Source organism: Equus caballus, chromosome 23, assembly GCF_041296265.1.
Source record: "Equus caballus isolate H_3958 breed thoroughbred chromosome 23, TB-T2T, whole genome shotgun sequence".
Classification (NCBI taxonomy): domain Eukaryota; kingdom Metazoa; phylum Chordata; class Mammalia; order Perissodactyla; family Equidae; genus Equus; species Equus caballus.
The window spans coordinates 39,827,493-39,850,661 of NC_091706.1; the positions used below are offsets into that span (position 1 = coordinate 39,827,493).

General features: G+C 40.9%; 2 protein-coding genes and 1 long non-coding RNA gene across 11 annotated transcripts in view; 1 reads left to right on the forward strand and 2 right to left on the reverse strand.

The window, feature by feature from the left end:
* Positions 1–435: 435 nt before the first annotated feature.
* On the reverse strand, positions 436–4,855 carry RLN (eprorelaxin). Of its 2 annotated transcripts, none has more exon segments than NM_001081809.1 (2): positions 436–962; positions 4,582–4,855. In NM_001081809.1, coding segments are annotated over 2 exon segments (549 nt in total). In that variant the 5' UTR covers positions 4,793–4,855; the 3' UTR covers positions 436–624.
* On the forward strand, positions 4,452–23,063 carry LOC111770163 (uncharacterized). Its single transcript, XR_011431215.1, has 5 exons — positions 4,452–5,950; positions 8,489–8,610; positions 17,802–18,020; positions 21,041–21,181; positions 21,857–23,063. It is a non-coding gene; the product is annotated as an uncharacterized lncRNA (long non-coding RNA).
* PLGRKT (plasminogen receptor with a C-terminal lysine) overlaps positions 22,250–23,169 on the reverse strand; it is a 40,479-nt gene continuing 39,559 nt past the window's right edge. For all 8 annotated transcript variants that reach the window (XM_005604990.4, XM_005604989.4, XM_070248289.1 and 5 more), the window contains one exon: positions 22,250–22,651. In XM_005604990.4, coding sequence (XP_005605047.1) covers positions 22,530–22,651 — 122 coding nt within the window. In that variant the 3' untranslated portion in view covers positions 22,250–22,529. The remainder of the gene's footprint in view (positions 22,652–23,169) is intronic.

Here is a 23,169-nt window from a genome sequence, read left to right on the forward strand (position 1 = left end):
ACTTATCCATTCTCTCTAATGCAAGACATAGCGTCTTACTAAGCTATCTATTTTTACTTTTTGTTTTTGAGGAAGACTAGCCCTGAGCTAACATGCATCACCAATCTTCCTCTTTTGCTGAGGAAGATTGGCTCTCAGCTAACATCTGCCCATCTTCCTCTATTCTATATGTGGGACGCCTGCCAAAGCATGACTCCACAAGCAGAGTGTAGGTCTGCACCCAGGATCCGAACCGGAAAACCCCGGGCGGCCCAAGTGGAGCACGTGAACTTAACCACTATGCAACCCGACCAGCCCCTAAGCTATCTATTTTTAAATTTTTTTTTGAGTTGTTGTGTGTGGTTAAAGTGATAAAGATGTTATTGTCATTTTGGGTTAACAGTATTGAAAAAATGACAATTATATGATTAACAAAAAAGACAAAAGTACTTTTTTGCATAAAGAGTTTTATTAGCAGACACTGCAATAACTGAAGGAATATTTTCTTAGACAACAAATGAAAAATCTAAACACTAATAATGATTTCTCATATTCTAATAATTAGCGCAGTTGACAGAGGCATCAGTGAGTGTGTCATTGAGAACACACATGAACATCTATATGAAATGCATCATTAGCTTCATCTCAGCATTGTCTGGCGAGTTCTTTTCTGGTACAACCCCAGTAGCAACACTTATGACTCAGTTGAATCATTCTCTTTTTACGAGAATGTTTATCTAAGCCTAGGTTCTTTAATTCTGAAAGACTGTCATCTTCTACTTCACTTTGTGTCTTCAGAATGGTTTCCTCAAATTCTTCCAAGTTAAGATTTGAATCCTTTAATGCAGGTTGTTGTAGCAGCTCCCTCCATGATGGCTGCCTCTCAGACAGTGTTGCTTTCTGCTCTTTTGGCAAATTAGAATTGAGTCCCAACTTCGTATTTAAAGCTTCTGCATCTTTGCTGATGGAGGATGACACAGTTTCTAAATTTAAAAAAAAGGGAGAGGAGAAAAAAATATTCATGTCAAAGAACGTCAGGAAAATTATAAAATTTTGCATAGACAAAAAGGAAAGCATTGTCTCAAGTAAATTAAACATTAAAACAGAATCAGTAAGTATCCTGGTATCTAAACAACTTAGCTTCTTATCGTCGGACAGCTTAAAGTTCTACAACATTACCAAGGTTCAGCTTTACTCCACTTGACCCTCTGTCGTCTCTCATGTCCCCTTCATGCTTTCCTCATAGCACTTTTGACTCAAAAAACTTCCAGTCATGTAAACTCTCTTCTAACCTTAATTATCCTGATTACACAATTTTGAGAGTTTTAGCACCAAAACAAATTAGAAACACAGATGAAGTTTAAATTAGAGTGTAAACCTGGATCAGTTCTTGCTGTTCTTCCTCATGGAGAGCAAGACTGTCCTTCTCAGCTTAGTGTTAAGGCAGTACTCTTGAAATAGTGGAAACAATGTGGCCAAGAGATATAAATCACAGCATGGAGGGTAGATTCCTGGGTAACCAGCGATGCCTACTGATCAGAGAAAACCATGCCCCTCATCCAGGCAGGAATGGTCCGGGGCTGGTCCACCTCCTATGAATTCTGTAGCAAGAGTCTCAGTTGCTCTCCTTTCAGCCAAAAAGAAATTTGAACAGCTGGAGTTTTCAGTGGAAAGAAAACGTACTTCAGCATTTCATCTTTCCTCCTAGTGCTCTCTCTCCTTCAAGTTCTAAACTGGCACCGACACATGAGAATTTATATCATTTTTTAGTAGTCAGAAGTTTTGGCATTTTCCTTCAGGAAGACATCCTAAGTTTAATTCAACCTACTCACCTCCAAAAAAACCCTCTCCTTGCTCTAACTTAAACTTTCTCTAGTTGGGACCTTACTGAATGCAGAGAAAGGCTGATAGTAACTTTCCAAATACTTAAAGGCAGTTGACCAATCAGGCAAAACAATTGTAGTTTCTATGATGTTTATTCATAGGCTGTGTTTTGGGGCAGTCTTTTTTTTGTTTTTATAATTTATAAACTTTTATTCTGAAATACTTTTAAAGTTACAGAAAATTCACAAAAATATGACAGAGTTCCCATATATCTCTTTTTTTAAAATTGTGGTAAGAACATTTAACATGAGATCTACCCTTTTAACAGAATTTTAAGTGTGCAACACAGCACTGTTATCTATAGGTCCAATGTTATTACATCAGATTTCTAGAACCAATTCATCTTGCATAACTGAAATCTTATACATGTTGCTCTGCAGCTTCCCATTTCCCTCTCTTCCCAGACCCTGGCAACCACCATTCTATTCTTTGCTTCTGTGAGTTTGACTATTTTGGATCCTTGTAAGTGGAGTCATGCAGTATTTGTCCTTCTGTGGCAGGTCTTTTTCCCATAGCATCATGTCCTCCAGGTTCATCCGTGTTGTTGTATATTGCAGGATTTCCCCCTTTTCTTTTTCAGGCTGAATAACATTCCCTTGTAAATATTTATACGACAGTTTCTTTCTTCATTCATCTGCGGATGGACATTTAAGTTGTTTCCACATCTTGGCTATTGTGAATAGTGCTACAAGGAACATGGGAGTGGTAATCTCTCTTCAAGATCCTGCTTTCAGTTCTTTTGGCTAAATACCCAGAAGTGGGAGATTGCTGGATCATAAGGTAATTAGAGTTTTTTTGTTTTGTTTTTTTTTGAGGAAGCTCCACACTGTTTTTCATAGTGGCTGCCCCATTTTCCTTTCCCACCAACAGTATATAAGGGTTCTAATTTCTCCACATCCTCAACAACACTTGTTTTTTGTTATTTTGCAATAGCCATCCTGACAGGTGTGAGGTGATATCTCGCTGTGGTTTTGATTTCTATTTCCCTGATGATTAGTGAGGTGGAGCATCTTTTCTTATACCTGTTGCCCATTTGTATGTCTTCTTTGGAGAAATGTCTATTCTAGTGTCTAGTCCATTTTTAGATTGGGGTATTAGTTTTCTCGCTACGGAGTTGTAGGGGTTCTTTATAGATTTTGGAAATTAACCTCTTATCAGATAGACAGTTTGCAAATATTTTCTCTGATTCTCTAGGTTGCCTTTTCACTCTGTTGATCATTTCCTTTGTTGTGCAGAAGCCTTTTAGTGTGTCGTAGTCCCACTTGTCTAATTTTTCTTTTGTTGTCTGTGTTGTACTCTTTTATTAAAATTATTTTTTAAACTTGTTTTGAAACGTTTTGCAATCTACAACTTCAGCTTCTGGAATCTAACTAAAAGATAATATTCTAATAGACCTGAATTCAAACACCTCTTAATCACTAGATTTTGGACTAACATCTCACTAACATAGATCTCTTCTAATTCAAAATGTCTATCTTATTTTTAAAAGGGGTACAGTGAGTATTTCCCTCAACTTGTGGGAAAAATGGTTAGCTAACAACTTTACAATGTAAAAACAAATAGAAACTAACAATAGAGATTTTAAAACTAGATGACTTTCAAATTATTGACATGAACTTCCCAAACGTTTCTAACTAGTAATGTAAACATTTCTCTTGATCTTCACTTACAGGCAATATTTAGTTAGGTTATTTCTGGTTAAATTATGTAACAGGGTATCATTAAAGATGGTTCTCTAAAAATACTTTAAAATCACAAGTAACTTCTATAGAAACAGAAATTTGGCCAAATAGCTGTATATAAATGTGCTCGGGAAACCATTTTCAGGCAACAATTTGGAAGCAACCTAAAGATCCGCTAGGAATGGTTCAATATATATGGTAGACTTATGACATGGAATACTACAAAGAAATTTTAAATTATCTTTTTGGAGAATTACAATGTGAGAAACCGCTCACAATATGTTAAGTGAAAAGGCTGGAGATATACATACAAATCTGCAAATGTTAACATGCTTTCCTGTTCCTCATTTAACATAGATATTTTCATTTTCTCAATAAATTAACATATTTGCAAAGTCTTTAATATCTATAAGTGCTTTTCATTTTTCTTATTGTATTTATGTATATTTTTCAGTTATTAATATGACTATATTACTTGTTTGTTCAGAAAAAGTGAATTTACAAAGCAAACGCAATGCAATCTGGTCTTCCGTCCTTTGAACAGTAAATCCCTGAAATCTGTGGTACTCTTCTATTAATATTCTACAGGAATTATGCCCGCAGTCGTCTCAAGTCGAGATGTCCTGTGCAGTTGCCCCAACCGCCAGCACGCCCGTTATCCGGCCCACGGACCTGGACTCTGGGGTCAGGGCCGAGGGCGCCCCACCTCCTGCGGATCTTTGGGCAGCCTTACCTCGTCTGTGGCTTCCCCCTTCTCCCCACCCCTTCACCCTGGGTGCCAGGAGATGAAGGGCACCAAGTGCCTTTCGGGTGCGGCCGTTTGCTGTTCCCGCTGCTTTCCCTCCCTCTGCTGAGCTCCCCGGTGAGACTCTTACTAGAAACGCCAGTTCCGCGCAAAAAGCCGTTGAAGGCACCAGCAGCACTCGGGGCTGAGCGCGCGCCGCTAGTGAGGGTCGGAGCCTGGCGGTTCTGGATGGTCTGCACTCCGACAGCATCCAATGGGAAGTGCGGAGCGGCCGGGGGCGGGAGCTCTTACCTACGGGTTGTCCGGCTTCCAGCCCAGGCTCCTCCAGCCTCAGAACCGTTTTCTTCCAGGAGAGGGAGCCGCAGATCTCGATCCGCAGGCGTGCTAATTCGCGTCCGCATGCCTTAATAACGTCGTCGGGCTTCTGGCCTGAGAGTTCTCTAGGAAGTTGGCTCAGTAGCAGCCAGGCCCCTAGCACGTGAGACAAGAACAGGCGCCGCATCCTGGACCTGATCTCGGCTGCTCTGGACGTTTCTGCCTTTGTCTAGACACTGCAGCTGCTGTCGCCTACCGGCCTCTGCGTATGTGCCTAGACTTTAGGCTGCCTTTCCTGCTTGGCTCCACCAAGCTTTTATAGCCCTTGGGGCTACCCCTTAGACCTTGAGTTAGTCGTCCAAGCTCCGCCCCATTTTCCACCCACCTCCTTGGAATCCCCCACTCCCTGCCCGCAGCTCTTGCTCACCCTTCCCACCTTTCCTCCAGTTGCCCATCTTTTTGTTCTTGGCCCTTTTACGGTTCTATTTTTCTCTTTTCTTACCTTCAAACCATTTTGTGTCCTTACGTAAAGTTAGTCAGTATTTGAAGTCTTTCCTGTATGGTAAAGCTAGGCGTGGCTACTACATTAAATTGCATCAACAACAATGAAATTGAAGTTACCCATATTCTCACCACCCAGAGTTTTCCAGCGTGAACATTTGCTGCATAAACTTAGAATCTAAATATGTTAGATTAATTAGTATAGTGTCTGGCGTATCAATCTATAAAAATACAATTAATGAATGACTACGTTGTTGACAAGAGCGGAGAACTGATGACTTTTTATCTAAATCATGGTAAAAACGATAAAACTCTCAAAGCATCACTTCAGGCTTGTACAATATGTTAAGTTTACAGTGCACTTTCCTTCGAGCCCTCTGGGAGATAGTTTGATTATAACCAGTTACCTGAATATGTTACTTGGAGATAGTATTCTATATCTCTAGAGACTGGAGAACACACACACAGAAACAAACCGAAAGAAAAAGAAAATAAGTATGGAATCTTACAGTTTCAGAAAGAATATTTTGGTAACACATGTTACAACACAAAAATCATATGTTTTTTTCTCTTTTTACTGTATTCTATGTTTGCTTATTTGTCGAGGTAATTTTTTTTTTTAAAGATTTTATTTTTTTCCTTTTTCTCCCCAAAGCCCCCCGGTACATAATTGTATATTCTTCGTTGTGGGTCCTTCTAATTGTGGCATGTGGGACGCCGCCTCAGCGTGGTCTGACGAGCAGTGCCATGTCCGCGCCCAGGATCCGAACCAACGAAACACTGGGCCGCCTGCAGCAGAGCGCGCGAACCCAACCACTCGGCCACGGGGCCAGCCCCTGTCGAGGTAATTTTTAACACCTAATTTAACTTTTAAAAAGATTCAAGGCAGTTTGAGATGATATGCTCATTAAACAATCTTTCTAGGACAGTAACTTATAAGTATAAATAGGTGGATCGTATTTGCTTGTGTTCATAATGTACTCAGATTACCTCAGCTCCACCAGGTAAACTAGAGCCTTGCAGGAAGTTAGAGTAGCTAGAATTAAAGTAATAACTCAACAAAATCTTAGTCATAAACAAAGCTACAGGATGGAATAATTGTAATTTCTAGATTGCTGCTAATTTCAACAGGGCCCACTGCATTCGTCAAATGCTAAGCATCATGTACGTCTTCAAAAGAAATCTGACCAAAGCTCTGAGATGGTCAGAGGGAATGTCTTTAATGAGCAAGGGGGTCCTTCAAAACAGAATGGCCTTAGATGGCCTAACTGCATCCCAAGGTGGCACATGTGTAGTCATTCACACTGAATGCTGCTAAGACAAGCAGTTTGGGAGAGGCTTCTCAAAACTGAGGTTTCACGGCATTTCTGTGGTTGACAGTCCTTGCAAAAAATAATCCATTTGCAAGGCTGTCCTCCAAAGTAATTGCTTGTTGAAAACGTAAATTTCCCAAGGAGGGTTTAATTTTGTAACCCCTTGCCTAGGTGGTGTTACAGAGTCCTCACAGCTGTGCAGTGGAAGGGGCCATTCTCCTATTTTACAGAGAGAGGAAGCAGGGGAAGGTGGTCAAGTAACTTGTGCAGCTTTGTGTAGCGTGAGTGCAAAATGTGGGCTTACCCTACTAGTAAGGGTAACAGGCAAAGGGAGGATTCACAGGCACAAGTCTTTACAGGCACAAGTCAAAGGCATTTCATGTTCTTAAAACAAACAAAAAAGCAAAAACACGTATTTAAAGGCAACAACCAATTGTGTGCCATGCACACGTCTGGAAAGTGTAGGAGCTGGGATTGCTACCTATGTCTACTGGATTCCAAAGCCCCCTTTCTTTGATTTCACTGTATCCCTTGGATCCAGCTCCAGTTGAAATTAATCTGCATAGTGAAGGTTAATAGTGATGAATAAATGGAAAGCAATAGGATATATTGGATTATATGAGGAAGTTATTTGGTTTAAAACTAATTCGGCCTGACCTTGTTTTTCCAGAAAGGCCTGACGTGGCCTGTTGAGCATGCATTGTACATCTGCTATAAACATTTATAGTGTCCCAAAGCCAAGAATGCTGCCCTTAAAGATAAGGATGTTGCCTCCAGGATATCAGCATTTCTTTAAGGATAGCATTTCTTCCCGGCAGCTAAGGATTAGTTACTGACTTGCTTTACCTCATCTCGTGACCACTGACCTGCTGACCATCAACTTGCTGTCTTCACCTTGTGACCACTGAACTGCTATGCTAGCAAGGCATCTCCTGACTATAGGAAAAGAGATATTCCTGTTATACATGATGTATATTCTTTGTTCCAAGATGGTATATAACCACTCTGTGCACCCCACTTCTTCAGAGTGCTTCCTTCCTTGGAGAAGGAATTCCCTGGGCTATAGCCCCCTGACCTGACTCATATAAGAAACTCACCCCAATTTTGATATAGATTGATTGTGGATTATTTGCATCAACAATAGATAATTATTAACGTCTTTAAAACAGTCACTGTATGTACAAAGCAGTAAGCGAACCTATAGGTCAGATACCTCAATCTCCTTTCTAGACCCTTCTCCTTTGCCTACCTCAGCTCTCTAGGCTGCAAGTCCTAGAAATGATTTCCCAACGTCTCCTGCAGGCAGCAGTGTCCACGTGACATGGTTCTGGCCAATGCAACATAAACACACATGTGCAGGTTTCTGGCAAAGCCCTTGCTTTTCTGATCTAGGCACTAAGCCTTCTTCTGTCTCCTTCTTTTCCTGCTTGAAACACGTACACTGAGAGCCAGAGGTGCAGGAGCCATCTTGGGACCTTGAGGTGGGGAGCGTAGGAGGAAGGGCTATGTGCAGAGCACAACTGACTGAAAAGGTAGGAGGTGCCTGCTGGCATCATTCAGATGCTAAAAAGGGTTGGAGGCCTACTCCCTAGGCTCATTGAAAGCCACTGTTGTAGGATTTCCTGTTATTTACAGAGAACACAATCTTGATTGATACATATGTATAAGTGGAGTCGATGTTTTATATGAGAAATAAATGAAGCTTACATTTATCAGTTTCTCATGAGAGTTTTAAGCTTCCACCTATAAAGGCAGGGACAGCTAACCTTAACTGCTTGACTCTTGAGTTTCATTTACCAAGGGTCCAGCTAGAACAATCTAGTCGTTGCATCGAGCCTGGTGACCATCACTGGCAGCTGGAAGGCAGCCATATTGATATTATCTGTGATTGTGCACCCCTGGGACAGGCTCAGGGATGGCCTCGTGTGAGGTGTGTGGAAAGGAAGGAGACCACCAACCTGGGGAGACTGAAGTATGGCACCCTGATTGCTCAAGAAGAATTGTTGCTTAGGCAAAGTTAGTGACCTTGCTCATCTCCCGTGCTGTTGCTTCCCCTTCTGCTCTTGCAGGCATTCTCTTGAACCCCTGTGTATCAAGGTGCATATCCATGAAGGCCTGTGGTCAGATGCTGATGAGAAAAGGAAAGGGAAAGGAGCATTTGGTACCAGTCCCTCCGAAAACGTCAGAGGAGGTAATTCAACTGCTCTCCCAATAGAAAATTGCTATCCAATGGATCTAGGCTTTGCTTAGTGTTGCTAATCACTAGTATACCAAAGGGCTAATCTGACAGTCACAAAGCTTGAAGGCCCCCACACAGGCCCTAGACAAAATGATCTTATTGGATGTGAACCCTGACCCTAGGGAGATTGACTGGCATTTCCTGGAGGAGGAGGTGGCTACCTACAAAGCCAGCTGCTGAGCTCCTGAACTTTTCACATAACCACCCAAAAGGTGCGCACAATGGGTGACCGGACTGAGACAGAAACTGAAAGCCACGACTTTTTGCAGCTAGAAATACAAAATATTCTGAGAGCGACTGTGCAGAGAGAAGAGAGAGAGAGAGAGAAATGAAAGCCAATAGGTGTCATGCTGTGGTTCACATACCTAAATGCAGATAGCAGTGCTACCTTAAATGCCTTAAATACCTCTTCTGCTGCTGCTGCCTATGCTTCTGTCACAACACACATGCTGATCCTCAGGGTTATAGGGGAAAACCCCCATGGCATCCCTGTGTCACAGCACAGGAGTTAATTGAAACCTGGCTTAAGCCCAGAGTCTTTAAACCCTATAATGCAACCATTGCCATGAGGGTAGCCCCTAAGCCTGATGACACTGATTTGAGACTTTGGAAGAAGAAATTTATCCATAAGAGTAGGGTAGAGAAGAAGCTCCCCTCCCACCTCCCACCCCCCACCAAAATAAATTATATCCAGTGATCAACCAAAAGAGGAAGGGGGAGAAAGAGAAAATGAAGGAAGGAACCTGGTTACAGGGGAAGGAAAAAAAAGGAAGCAAAGGTCCCAAATTTGACCCAATTGGAAATCCAAAATGTACTCAAACAATGTATACAACAAAGAGATAAAAGTGTGCTGATTGGCTCTGGAACCTCTACAACATAGATTTCGAATTAACTTTAACATCTGCTGAAATGCAAATTGGCAAACTTTCATGGACGGAATCAATACCGGAGCTCAAATTACAGTTATACATGGAGATCCCAGTAATTATTAACATGGTAATCCCTATAATCCTAGGGGAGCTATGACATATAAAATAGAGAAAAAATAGTTTTGCCTCACCTTAACCGTTAGAACTGTGGTCTTGCCTAAATTCCCCATTGCACGCATTGCCCTAAAATAGACCACAGTAAGCATAGATGTTCTGACCCAATGGGTGATGCTTTAAAGTTAAGTCTTTGGCACTTACATATCAGCCTAACAAAATGGGACCCAATAGACTCCCTTCCCCCTGAGTTAAAATAGCTAATATGGCCCAAGGTAAATTAAAACAGGGTCTTCAAGGATGGCAATTTATAAGACCTAGTGACTAAAGGGTGATTATCCTCACTGCTCCTCACTTTAACAGCCCCATTTGGCCTCTAAATTAAACCCAGAATGAATGAATGGCGCCTGGAGGTGGATTATCTTAACCTTAATGCTATAGTCCCCATCCATTAAGGCCAAGTACCAAGAGCCAGTACCCAATAGTTTTGAAATGATCAGTTCCCTCCAATTAGCAATGGTCAATATTTTGCTATTATAGATTGGGCTACTAAGTTCTATTCAGTGCCTATATCAATAGCCTCTCAGCTGCAATTTGCTTTCACTTCTGAAGGGACACAATACACATGTACCTATGGGATACCTCAGCAGCCTTGCCAGTCTTTGCAGGCAAAGTCTCACTGTGTCCACCTTTCTCCAGGAGCACAGACATGAGATGACCTGGATGATATCCTCCTCTGAGGAGATTTATTTCATATACTCATTAAGACCATACAAATATTCACAAAGGAGCTCACAAAAAAGGAATGAGCCATTGCCCCACACATAGTGTAAGGCCCCACCACCTCCCATAAATTTCTAAAATTTATTTGGTAAACTGAGGGCTGATCCATCCTCGATACTGTCAAGAAACAGCTATTGACCCTCTTAGCACCCACAATGTTGATACAAGTCTGACATCTTTTGGCCCTTGTTGGGTTGTGGAGTCAACATATTCCTTATTTCCAACTTTCACTTAATCTCGCTGAGGCTGTAACTTACAAGTTGGCCCACCTGAAATGGGGTTCCCTCCAACAAAAGGCTCTAGAATTTATCCAATTTGAAATCAGAGGGCACTCTTGTTAATGCCCTCCAAGACACCTTCATTGTAGAGGCTTTAGTAGCCTCCCTTCATGCCTCCTGGAGTCTCTGGACCACCTATGATGGCCATAAATTGTCCATGGGCTTCTGATGCAAGAAACTGTCCTCCTAGGCCCTGCACCATATACCATCAGAACAGCAATTGCTGGCCACATACAGGCCTCTCCTGCAAATAGAGGCTCTGAGAGACCCTGAGCCTGTGACCCTGCATACCTAGCTATCCACTATGTCCTGGGTCATGGAAGTAGCACCCTTCAAGCTCAGCATGGCTACCAAGGCCTCCTTGCTGCAGAATGGAGCCAAACCTGGACCTGAAGGAGGAGGCAACCTCCCCTGTCCTCAGACCCTTACTAGATGACATGATGCTGGAGGAGGGTACCCCTCTTGCAGACCCCTTGGCTCCTGGAGAGTCCCTTGGATCCACTGAGTGAACAATAATGGGAGTTGGTACACTTTATGGATAGTATCATCACTGTATACATGATGAAGCAACATTCAGTGGAATATTGCAGCTTTCCATCCCTTAACTGGAATGTCCCTGATGAAGGACAGCACAGTTGCCTAATTTCATGTAGTTATCAGCATTGGATGCCCCGGCCAATAATTGGCTCCATCTTTACATTTCACAACTCTTAGGCGATTGTGTAAGAGTTGCCCCAGGACCCTCCTTATTCCCATGCCCCGTAATCTAGAATCTTTTCTTCAGAAGGATGACTGATGCTTCAGGTTAGCCAATGATCCATGTCTCCCACTCCCAACCTGGGCCTTTACCCCAGCTCAAAGTTTCCCCAACATTGTGGCACGGTAGAACCATCTGGGAAGCTTGAGAAACCCTCTTAACGTTGCATGCCGAAACAATGAAATCAGTGTGTCTTGGTGCAGGGACCAGGCATCAGTAGTTTTAAAGGTTCCTAGTTTTCTGATGTGTACCGAATAGTTGGTAAACTACCTCGCAGCCACTGCCCAAAGACTCTGTTGAATGATTTTGGGAATAATTCCATTGAATTTGTTGCTTGTCCAATCCTGAAGAAATTGATAAAGTTAAAATTCTTAAATACACCAGTCTTCAGCATAAATGGGTTATGAAATACTTTAAATTGTATTGTAAAGAGCTAACATCAGTAATATGAGGATATTCTAATTCATATGGTGAAAAACAAATGTGTATGAATGAAAAGGGATATATATTTTGTTACTTGTCTAAGGTTCTAGCCAATGTTTTATAGAGACATATTAATCACTCTACTGCAATCTTGTAACAATGGAACGCATGTGAAAAATTAGTACAAAGATGTTCAGTCATGAATATAGAACCTGAAGAATCCTACTTTATTCCTTCCTACTTGAATTTCAAAATTAACCTTTTATTTTGCAAGGACATCAAATGTCACTTAAATATGCATATATTTGGAGAAATTAAGTTATATTTTATATTTACTTGTACCTGTCTCAATATACCAACCTTGAAAGATCTCAGAATATCCCTTACTAACTGTTCTGAAGCAATTCTCAAGAACTTCCTATCATGCCACAGATGATGTAGTAAAGCTGTGGAAAAGCATATAATTCTGTTGATATGCAAGAAGTATTGTTTTCATAGCAGCAAGTTTGAACAGAACTGTAAATAGCACTTCTCATAAATGAAGTTTAATTCTTCTGTATTTGTCAACTTCGATTGATAGTTGTGATTGGGTATACTCCTTGTTTAAAAAGCGAGGGAGATACCCAAAAGCATTTGACAAAGGGAAGCATTCTAAACTAAGCTGACTAGTGGAGAAGAAAATTGATTAAGACTCTAGGGCAAGTTGTGTGCCTCTGTATGATTATGAGCTCTCTTCATCTCCGATTTAGTGGTTTCTAACAAGTGATGTATTAAGTTTTGATGAGAGTCCCCTTTCTGCAGTTTGGTGTGTGTAGAATATCTGCTCTTTTCATCACAATGAGTGAAGAGACCTTCTTCTCACTAGTTTCCTGCGATTGAGTCTATTAGACTCAATAACCAGCTGTTTTGAATGCCTAGGACCACTTCCCTAATAGGCACAATTTTTTTCTGAACACTCTATTTCCCTGCTTTCAGGTTTCTTGTCTACAGGCCCAGAGACCTGACACTCTGTCTTTTCCTGGACAGCCCTGATTTCAGTTTTATTCTTTTCAGAAACTATCATTTGTTTAATACATGGTTGCATTAGTTGAATTTATACCTTTTTGTGTGAAATGTCATCTAAATGCACCAATCAAATGTGACCACTTACCACATCACTTCCTCTAGTTTTAGTTCTCAAATCTCTCCATTGTGTCATGGAAAATGAGTAGTCACTTTCTGAGAAAATGCCAGCAGTTTCAGTTATCATTTTCTTCTTTGTAAAATAGAACTCAGCAAGTTATAGGGTAGAATGAAAACAGTAACAGACAGGGAACATGCTTCGGAGAATGTCAATAAACATAGATGAATTACATTAGGAAATGTCGAGTGCTTATTATTGGGCAAACACTTTATCTGCGTCATCTGATTTTTCATCCCTCTCAGAAGCCCTCTGAGCTGAGTAATATTAGTATCACCAAACTACGAGTGAGGTGATGGAGGAACGGAGATTCAGTCACACAGTCAGGTCTGGTGAGCGGTAGAGTGATGGTTCAAACGGAGAGTGTCTGTCTGCAGAGCTTGAGCTCTTAACACTGGAGATCGACCACAGTTTTCCAGAGAAATTTTACAAACATGGTTTCATTTTGCCCACACAATAATCATGTTATGTAGGTATTTACCCCATTTTACGGGTAGGACTTGGAAGTGCTTTGCCAGAGATCACGCAATTAGTGAGAGTCTCTGGCGGGACTCAAGCAAAGACTTTTCATGTTGAATTCAGTACCTTTTCTACCACACCAAAATTTTGTCTCCCCTTAGTGCCGACCGGGTAGTCAACACGGCCAAGACATATTGATTTGATTTTGAAAATTAACTACAGTTTGGATTTTTAGAATTAGCATATGCACATATGTAACACACACCTTCATCCTTTGAGGATCAAAGACACATTCTCCAACCCTTTAATTCCTTCACCCACTTAAAGCACGTCAACAAGTTTAAAATACCAGTTCTAAAGTCCTGCCCTACTTAAGATCCCTGTGGAGGGATGTGGGCGCTTCCTCTTTACCTTTTGAAAATTTGAGGCTTGAGAAATGAGCTAATAAAAAGGATAAATCATAAAGAAAAATATCTATACTGTTATTTTTAAATCATAGCAGAAATGATATTCTAACTTAGTATATAGCAAAATACCAATCAGATTTTGGTACATTTCACATATGGGTCAAGAACATTGACAACACCATTGAAAAGTGGAATTGTTTTTTTTTTTCAACATGATTTTTAGATTAGTATCTTTCATGTAACTCCAAACTAAGTAAGTTAATACAGAACTGGAGCTCTAGTGAAATAGTTTTAAAGTTAAATGATTCATTTTGTAAAGTGCTGACAAGTTTTAGTTTGACAGATAAACTTTCTCCCTGGGATGTATTTTTAAAATCCAATACTTTTGCATTGCTCTGTTTTTGCTTTCAGTCATCTTTGAATATAGTTACTTGAAAATGGATGCAATAGGAAGTCTTGGAGCTTGAAGAGTAGATAATAGCGGAAATGTTGTAGCATTAGCTCAGCAGATTTTAAATTAGCGTCTTATGTTGCTGGCACCACAAGCAATCTTTCAATAATCATCTGTTAATTTTGTGCGGCTGGTAAGCTAAATAGTAATGGTTGTTCATCACTCTTGAGAAAAAAACATACACTTTGACCAAAGACAGAAGAGAGTCTAAATGATTGAACTATAAATTCAAAGCAGTGGTTCTCAGCTGCAGATAACTTGGAGTCATCTCCGATTGTCCAACGGGGGTCGAGAGGGGTTGCTATCGTCATCTAGTGGGTGGAGCCCAGGAATGCTGCTAAACATCCTACAATGCATTGCACAGCCCCCCACCACAAAGACTTATCTGGCCCCAAAAGTGCTGAGGCTGAGAAATCCTCGATTAAAGCAACAGAATAGTTTCATTTACACTATTAAAATTATACACTATTAGAATTATTTCAGTAATTACAGACCATTAGGCTACTGGTCTGGGATACTGAGTATAATAGTGTATTTTGGTGAGTTCTAAAATATGTTGCTTTAAAGCTGGTATTTAAAGTCAAATTCTCAGTGGTCGAGTGAGGATATTCAAATATTTGAAGGGCCCACACACTTCTTGAGAGTATCTGTATCCCATACAGAAACTAGTCAGTGGCTCAGGACTCAGTCCTCTTCTGCTGAGGAGGAGGTTCTTGGTTACCAGGGCCTTTGTTCCATGGTTGCTTTGGCCTTGAAATCCTGCTTTCTGCTCGCTGGCATTGCCAGAATGACTCACTGGAGAACTTTTCTCCAATCAGCATGAATACTCTTTAGTGAAAACTATATTCAAATTCTAAATCAAATGATCTGACCAATAAAATCAATACCATTAACATATAATTTAAAGTACTTTTGTTTCAAAAATTCTAAATATATATTAGATGAGAAATGTTACAATTCAGTTCTTTCCCTCTTCTTCTTCCCTTCGCTTTCTGAATAATTCCACACTAAAGCTATAGGAGGGACAAAACAGAGGAAGTGTCCACGCTGGCAGGGGTAAGAGAAGACTGTGGTGGCTCAGAGGAGAGTATTGGAAGCTGAGAAGAGTGAGGAGGGCATCCACACTAGGGACAGGGAAGAGGGAAAGTGGTCCAGGTATGAGGGCCTCAACTTGTTAAGGAGGGCTTCTGCACAGTGGAGCAGGCTAGTGGTGTTGGCATTTGAGTGGAATGAGGAGCACATCTATCTATGTGATGGGTGGCCCAGCATGAGTGGTTGGAGCTCAGGCAGGGTGAGGAGGGGGATCTGGGTAGGAGGGCTTCCCGGCACAGGGTGCTGACACCCAAGCAGGCTGAAAAATACAAAAGGAAAATCAGATCATGCCTTAGAAATCCTGATGGAAAATTATTAATAATCAGGACTTCTGTACCCAGCCAATCCATCAGGACCTTTTTGATATGTAAGGTCTCAACATTTTTCCTCCATTCACTCTTTCTCAGAAAGCTACAGGAGGCTGAGTTCCAGCAAATGAGGGAGCACAACGTAGAATATAGGAAACAAAAGACACAACACAGGAACACGAGAAGGGAACCCGCACCATCGTGGTGAAGGGACAACTCAGGAGGAAAGCTGAGTACCAGATGTAGAGGGACAACAGTCCAGGGGAGAGCAGGTCAGAAGTCCCCACATTCTTCAAGAAGATATTGATTGAAAAATGGATGTGACTGGATGTCTTCCGAGGAGATTTAGAAACCAACAAAGAGTTTGAGGTTAAGGGAGTGATATTTATATAGAACATTAAGCACATAAAACAACAGTCAGACTTACTAATTCCAGAGAAAGCAGGAAGCTGAGCAAGAAAGGGAAAGCAATTGTACTTTACTACATGGCACAGTTGTGAAAAGTGTTCTCATCAGTGTAATGTAAACACTGAACACTGATCCAACCAAAATGATCACATAACAGTACTGGTAGGATGGGGAAATGGGAAGGATGCAAGTGAGTGGGAGTTGTGCCGGACGTGGTGGGGTGTGAGAGTTAAGAGAGCTAATTCTTCATGGTCTATATGGTATGTCAAAAAGAATATATTTTAAAAAGTTGAAATATTAAGAAGTAGCTACACTGGAATGTTACTTAGAGATGTAAAGTTAAACAAAGTAACACTGTCAGTAACTAAAATATGAGTTGCTTTCAACTACTTCCCATTGGCCCTTACAATTTTGGTTTGAGCTAATCTGACTTCCAGTTTCTAACACCTGCATCTTTGGCCTGAGGGTTTTCTCCAGCCTCCAGAGCCCACTTTGCCTGAACTCCGTAAGTGCTGGGGGAAAATGCACCAGGAGCAGCCCTCCACTGATGAACTCAAGAGTGGGTTATAAAACCCCAGCTCTTTCACTCCTTGGGTGCCATAACTCTGGGGTGAAAGGCAGGGCGTCTTCCAAACCATTTCCCAGAGTCCCCAGCAGGATTAAGCACCAATTACCCACAGAGGTAACTTCCTGGGTCACACTTCATTTACTAGCTTCCTTCTCTGTCCTATCCTACTTCCCCACTAGCATTTCTGGGATCACCTTTCAAATCAATAACTTGCTAAAGTCATTATTGCAAAGTCTGCTTCAGGGAGATCCTACATGGAGACAGCTAAAAGAGATAGAAGTGAATATCTCTGAGCAAAAGGAGAACGGAATGTCTTAACTATGACCCATGAGCCTATCTGAATTTTTCCTTTTCCTAAAACACTGTTAGTCTAGTAGGAAATTGATGTCTCTCCTTGAATTGCTCAGGGGAACTTGTAAAAGAAGCTGAACAGAACCCCCTTTGCCTGCCTCGTTCGACTTTCAGGCTGTTTCAGAGGTGGCGGGCTTGTCCTAAGCCTTCAGTTCAGACAAGGGAACTGGCTGGAAGGCCAGTCCAGTACCCTGTGTTTCCAAGCACTATTGAGTCAGGGAAGTAACTATCGATAGGCACAGACCGTATTCAAACCCTACGTGTCTTTTTATTATTGCTAGTTTGAAATAGGGAGCATTAGTTGGACTCTTTTCAAAATTCTTAGTTCCTTAAGGACGAAAAGAAAAGTATTCCAGCGGCCACGTTTTTTTCTCTGCAGTATTTTAACAAGACGTGGAATTGTCAAGTACCTCAGAATCCATATTGAGTTCCTAGCGCTCTCTCTTCTGTTGCTTTTTTTCCCAAAATTACCTTGTTGGGTAGAGTTGGTGTTGCCTTCTACTCAAGTCCTATCTTTATCAGCAGTAAATTCATGGTGTTGGGTTGGTGGGAAGAGACGGAAAAACTGTTACCTCTATTCCTGAAAGCCTGACATCCTGACAGTTTTTCACAGACCTCCCTTATCACATTTCAGGGTCTACTAATATCTCTAATCCATTGACTTTCACATACAATCAAGAGCTGTTCTCTTACAGGTTTTTGAAATGTTCACCAAGCTGGAATCCCAGATTGCCAATCTAGGACATGACTTGATGTGGACACATCCTGAACTCTGTCCTCCTATGAAATGAAACGTGTAAACCAACTCACATTCAGGGTCTGCCTGTCCATCATGTTCAGGCAGAGCAGAAGACATTCATAGACTGCTGCTGACCACAGATGAAGTCCCCCAAGAAAAAAATAAATCAACTGAGGTTAGTGCTCCATCATTCAGCCTCGTGACACTTGTGGACTGACAAATTGTGAACCAGAAATGTCATCCAAACCTCAGTCTCAGTGAGGCCTATGAGTCTTTAATCAGTGAGATGTGGATTTCCAGTTGCTTTTATCAGTAGTCATGATGAATTGGTACTGCCCCAGCCATACTTCTTAGTGTCATCCAAGTAGTCTGAGAAACGAGTTAGTATAGCTGAATAGACTGGCGTGTGAGGGGATCCCATGGGTGACTTTGGTCCCTGGGGGCTCAGCTCCTCCACCTAAGCCAGTAACTGAACTCTGGCAGCCATTCTTGGCTGTTTGCTGTGAAAGGCATTTGACTCAGCTCCATCCCTCTCTTCCTTGCCCCTCTTCTTATTTTCTAGGCCTCCTCACTCCTCCTCCCCTTCCCCCAGCCAGTCTGGGCTTTCTGGTGCACGGGCAGCCCAAGTACTGTTCCAATCTTCATAACCTTCAAGACTGACCCAAAGTTACTAGTAGAAAAATCAGCAAAGATCCTAAATAGCTCCGAATATTAGAAACTAATTTCTGCACGTTAGATAGTTGATAGTATGCAGGGTATTCCTGAAATCTCCTGAGCACATCCACAAGGCCAAACCTGAGGCAGCATTTCCATGCCTCTTGTAGAACAGAAGAACAGACACTCTCCAAGGCCAAGAGACACCACAGCACCTGAGCAATGGGCTTTATTTAAAAATATTTTCCCAGCAAGAATTTGTTCCTTTCAAAAGAGTGGAGCAGAAAAACTATCTAGCTTTTGGCTATTGTCTCTGGAATATCACATTTGAACATGTGTATATTAAAACTGTTGAAATCTATAAAATAGATTATCAATTTCACATTGCTCATATTTGGATTACATTGGTTGTAGAGTACTTTTACAATCTGAGTCTGCTCCCTCTCCATCCTCTTCTAACCCGTGCCCTTCTAACCCCACCTCAGACTACTTTCTAAGGCTCTGAGGCTAAACATATGTGATAGTCTTCAAAAATGATCTCTGATTTTGACTTTGATTGTCACTGTCCTTTCAGAGTAAGGTAGCATGTTGCATTGGAAAGAATCCATGGATACCAAACACCAAGATTTTAGTACAAACTACCATTCCCAGATGTGGAACTTTAGGTAAAGCACTAAGGGCCTCCAGTTTCTCTAGTATAAAATGGGAGCTTAGACCAGACGATTTCTAAAGGTCTCCCTTCTCTTTTTAACATCTTGACCATAATTTCAGTATTTGCTATTAAAGCTGTTTTGAGTAGATTTGGGGCACTGCTATCATCTTTTACAGTGTAGTTAAGTACTACATCATAAAGCACCCTTCAACGTTACCCACAAACATAAACTAAGTCGGCTAGAACACCATAGAAACTTGATTTACTTGTAATTTTAGTTCCTGTAATTTTAGCCTCAAGTTATTTCATTTAAATATGAATTTGAAACATTCACAATGCTTAGATGCTGCGATGTCATAACTGCATTTCTACTATTAGAATACTATTTTACTCTTACAAAATGATTTCCAAGAAGGGTTGTTGTGCTGCAGAGAATTTCTGGGCCCATATTTATTTCCTTCCAACCACAACTTAACCTCCACATAACCTAAGAGAGTCTTTGCATTGTTTTGGTTGGGCCAGCAGTGTCTTGGGAGAGATGGACAGCCACTTGGAGTGTGGATGAGGTTCCCCCCCTACTTTGTTTCTAATCACTGACAAACACACTGAGTGAGATTACCACTATTTTAATCTCTAAATCTTTGTTCATAATCAGACTTAGTTTCTTATCCTTTTCTTAATACACTTTCTTACAATGATTTCCTCGTTCTTCTTGTTATATCACAAAAATCTGTGGTTATAAGCCAACTGAACAAACACCATGTCAGGTCCAGTATTTGGAAATGTCAGATGTCTCGTTGGTAATCAGGGCTTAATAATAATAAATATAATAATAATTAATGCAAGTATTAATTAACACAAATGGCCAAGAACTAGCTCAAAAAGTGTCAGAGCAGAAATGTTTGTCCTTTCAATTATAAGGTACTGTAATAATAAATAAAAGGAAAAGCTTTGGATAATCAGTAATACCAAAGAGAATTGGGATATATTTTAATACAGTTGAGTTGCAAAGCCATTATTTAAGAGCTCTGCTTTGATTTTTTGCCTCAGAATTGGGTACAAACAAAAATGTGAGCATGTGTGTGTTTAGCAGAGGCTCTATTGAGTAACAATTATTAATGAACTCAGAGCCAACGCCAGGCCGAGAAGCCAATACAGCTGAATGGCCTGGTGATCCAGAGGGACCTCAGAGCCTGCTATGTTGCATAGCAACACACATCCCACATAAGGTCTTTAGCCAGTCAACTCTTGCAGGGGGCTCAAACCCATTCTTGGTAAGCTCCGGCTAGACTATGTCAGGAAGGTTTGGACAGCCTGATTGAATTTAAGGGGAAAGAAATACTTAGAATTCTAGTTTCTGGATGGTCTATGAGTCAGTGCTAGATCTTAGGCATCCACTAGACCCCAGTGTGCTTCCCAATCACTTCTTTCCCATGTTTTGCAAGGACTCCAGAAAATCCATGCGGATTACATGAAGGGAAATCACCTTCTCCTCCCTCCATTAACCTCAAACTGGTTTCCCAGTCTTGCTCTTCTTTCTTTTCATTTTCCTGAATCCATCCCCAAGGCCAGAGCCTTAGTTCAGGCCCTGATCAATACTCAGGTGGACCAGTGCAGTTCTTCATTGACTGGGGTCTGGGATCTTTGCCCTCTAAGGGAGTAATCCCAGTGCAGATTGTTTCACACTCATCACCCTCAGGATAGAATGCAAACTCCTTGGTATTACACCCAATGCCCTCCAGGAGTAGAGCTGTCCCTCCAGGATAATTTCTTAACAAGTCTCCCAGGAGAGGAACTCCTTGCCCCAGGCAAACTGAATGACCAGCAGCAAATCCCCTGGACTGGGCACGCATGGTCTGGCATTTAATCAATCTCCTTCTTCTGCTCAGGATGCCTTTCCTCTTCACCTCCTCGTCTTCATGGAGAACTTCAGTGCATCCTTCAAGACGTGGCCCAAGTTTCTCTACAACTATAATTGTATCAAAACCATTTGTTGATACGTCCTCAGCTACTTGAGGGTAGCAGCCAAGGTATTCATGTTTATTTCCCCTCTTCAGATTTCATCTCCTAATCCTCTATCTGGTCTTCTTTCTGTTCTTCAGCTATGTGAAGTCTCCGAGCTTTTCCTCTGGCTACTCCCTTTGCCTGGAAATCCCTTCCCTGTCCCCATACTTACTGTTCTCAGAAGTGGCTCATTCATCATTCAGGTCTCAGCTCAAATGTCACCTCTGCAGAGAGGCAGTCTCTACTGTCCCAGATCTAAAGTAGTCCCCCTCCCAACAACCTTCCAAACATTCTCTTATTATCCTGTTTCATTTCTACTGAAGTATTTGTCACCATCAGAAATGATCTTGTTTATCTCTGTGTTTATTTGTTCCTCTCCCCTGTTCTCTCATTCCTCACTAGAACATATTCCTCTGCCCGGCATGCAGTGTCCTTGTCTACATTCATTCATGTAGTCCTAGTGCTTACAACAGTTCTTGACACGTAGTAGGTATCAATCAATGTCTTTGGGATTAGTGTATTATATGTAGGATTTGTAATTCTAAGAATGGGTATAAATAGGATTATTTTATGAGTATAGGTCTCCTGACAAGTGGAGATAAAAAGGTGAACATGCTAATCAACCTCCCCCTCCTTCCCATCTCTTTAGCAACTATGCCCTGAGTCATTATTTGAATATTTTTACGTTTTGTCTTTCACAGCTGTCTTTATTTGTCAAGAATGTGTTAAGGCCTAACTTTTTCAAGGCCTTTTAGACCACAGACACTGGAGCCAAACTATCTAGGTTCAAGTCCCAGTTCTGTCCATATGTGACCTTAGGCAAGTAATTCAACCTCTCTGTGCCTCAGTTTCCACATTCCTAAATTGGTGCCTGCCTCATGGGATTGTTGGGATGATTACAAGAATATATGCAAAACACTCAGAACAGTGCCTGGCCAAAGTAAGTGCAATATATATGTTAGTCATTAATATTAGTTGTTTTCTATCATGTGGAGACAGGACACAATCGACAAAGCAAAAATAGAAGGAGTAACTGTGGAAGATGAATGTAATGGGGAAAGCATGTTTGACAGAGAAATGAGAGCAGCAGGACATTTGCTTCCAGGAATTCAAAACAATACAGTTTATTAATTTTACATTTAGATATTTGTAACACACACATGTAGGAAATCTGATAGTTATTTAGAGTACCTCCATGATTTTGTGTTGAATGTTATAAATTTTATTTTAAAATAGTTTAACAAAACTCATCTTGCATTTTAATTTTTTAAAATAAAACCCATTATATCAAAGTCTTGAGTATTTAAAAAATTGTAAAAGCCATGATTCAAGTCAACAATTCTTTGTTTTGATATTTCATGGGTAAACATGATTTCATTTGTCTATGAAGAATTTACTCTGTTCTCTTCTGGCTTTTTCAAGGCTTTCAAAAGTGATCATTCCTTTTGGCAGCTGCAACTTACTCTTTTCTGTTTCCAGTATGTTCTCAGCTTCACCTTAAATAAAGTACAGAAATATGCAAGGTGAAAAAGGGGTCTTTGGTGTTTTGTGAGAAGGCCTAATTACAGGGATAGGCTGTAACACTGTGTGGAGGCATGTCCCTAAATCTCACAGTAAAATATTTCACTCCTTGTCCTCAAGGTCATTCTTTCCTTTGCGAGGAAAGGAATTCTGAATATTCAAAGAGGGATACATCAGATGCCATAGATTTTATTTGAAGAAGACAGCATTTTAAAATGTAGAAGAGAAAGAATACCAAGTAATACTTTTTTCCCTGAAGGAAAGTCAGGATGATAAATATTAGTTGTGTTTGGAGGGGTTTGGTGTGGAGAAACCACATATAGTCCTTCCTATTGCCCCTTAATATGTCACAAATGACACGAGAGAAAATAAAGTTTATTAAAAATTCTAATTTTTCAGGAAAGCGAATCTTTGACCTGAAACCACTTATAAATACCCAAAATAATATTAAATGTTCTTTAGTCTGTATACATACACATACATACATATACAC

Excerpts from the sequence above, each read along its gene's own strand:
- RLN (XM_070248068.1), bottom strand. The coding sequence starts at position 4,540 with ATGCTGTCGGAGTGCAGACCATCCAGAACCGCCAGGCTCCGACCCTCA. Across the intron at positions 963-4,278 it reads AGGGGGAAGCCACAGACGAG|AAACTGTGTCATCCTCCATC; the intron begins GTAAGGCTGCCC and ends TTTTAAATTTAG.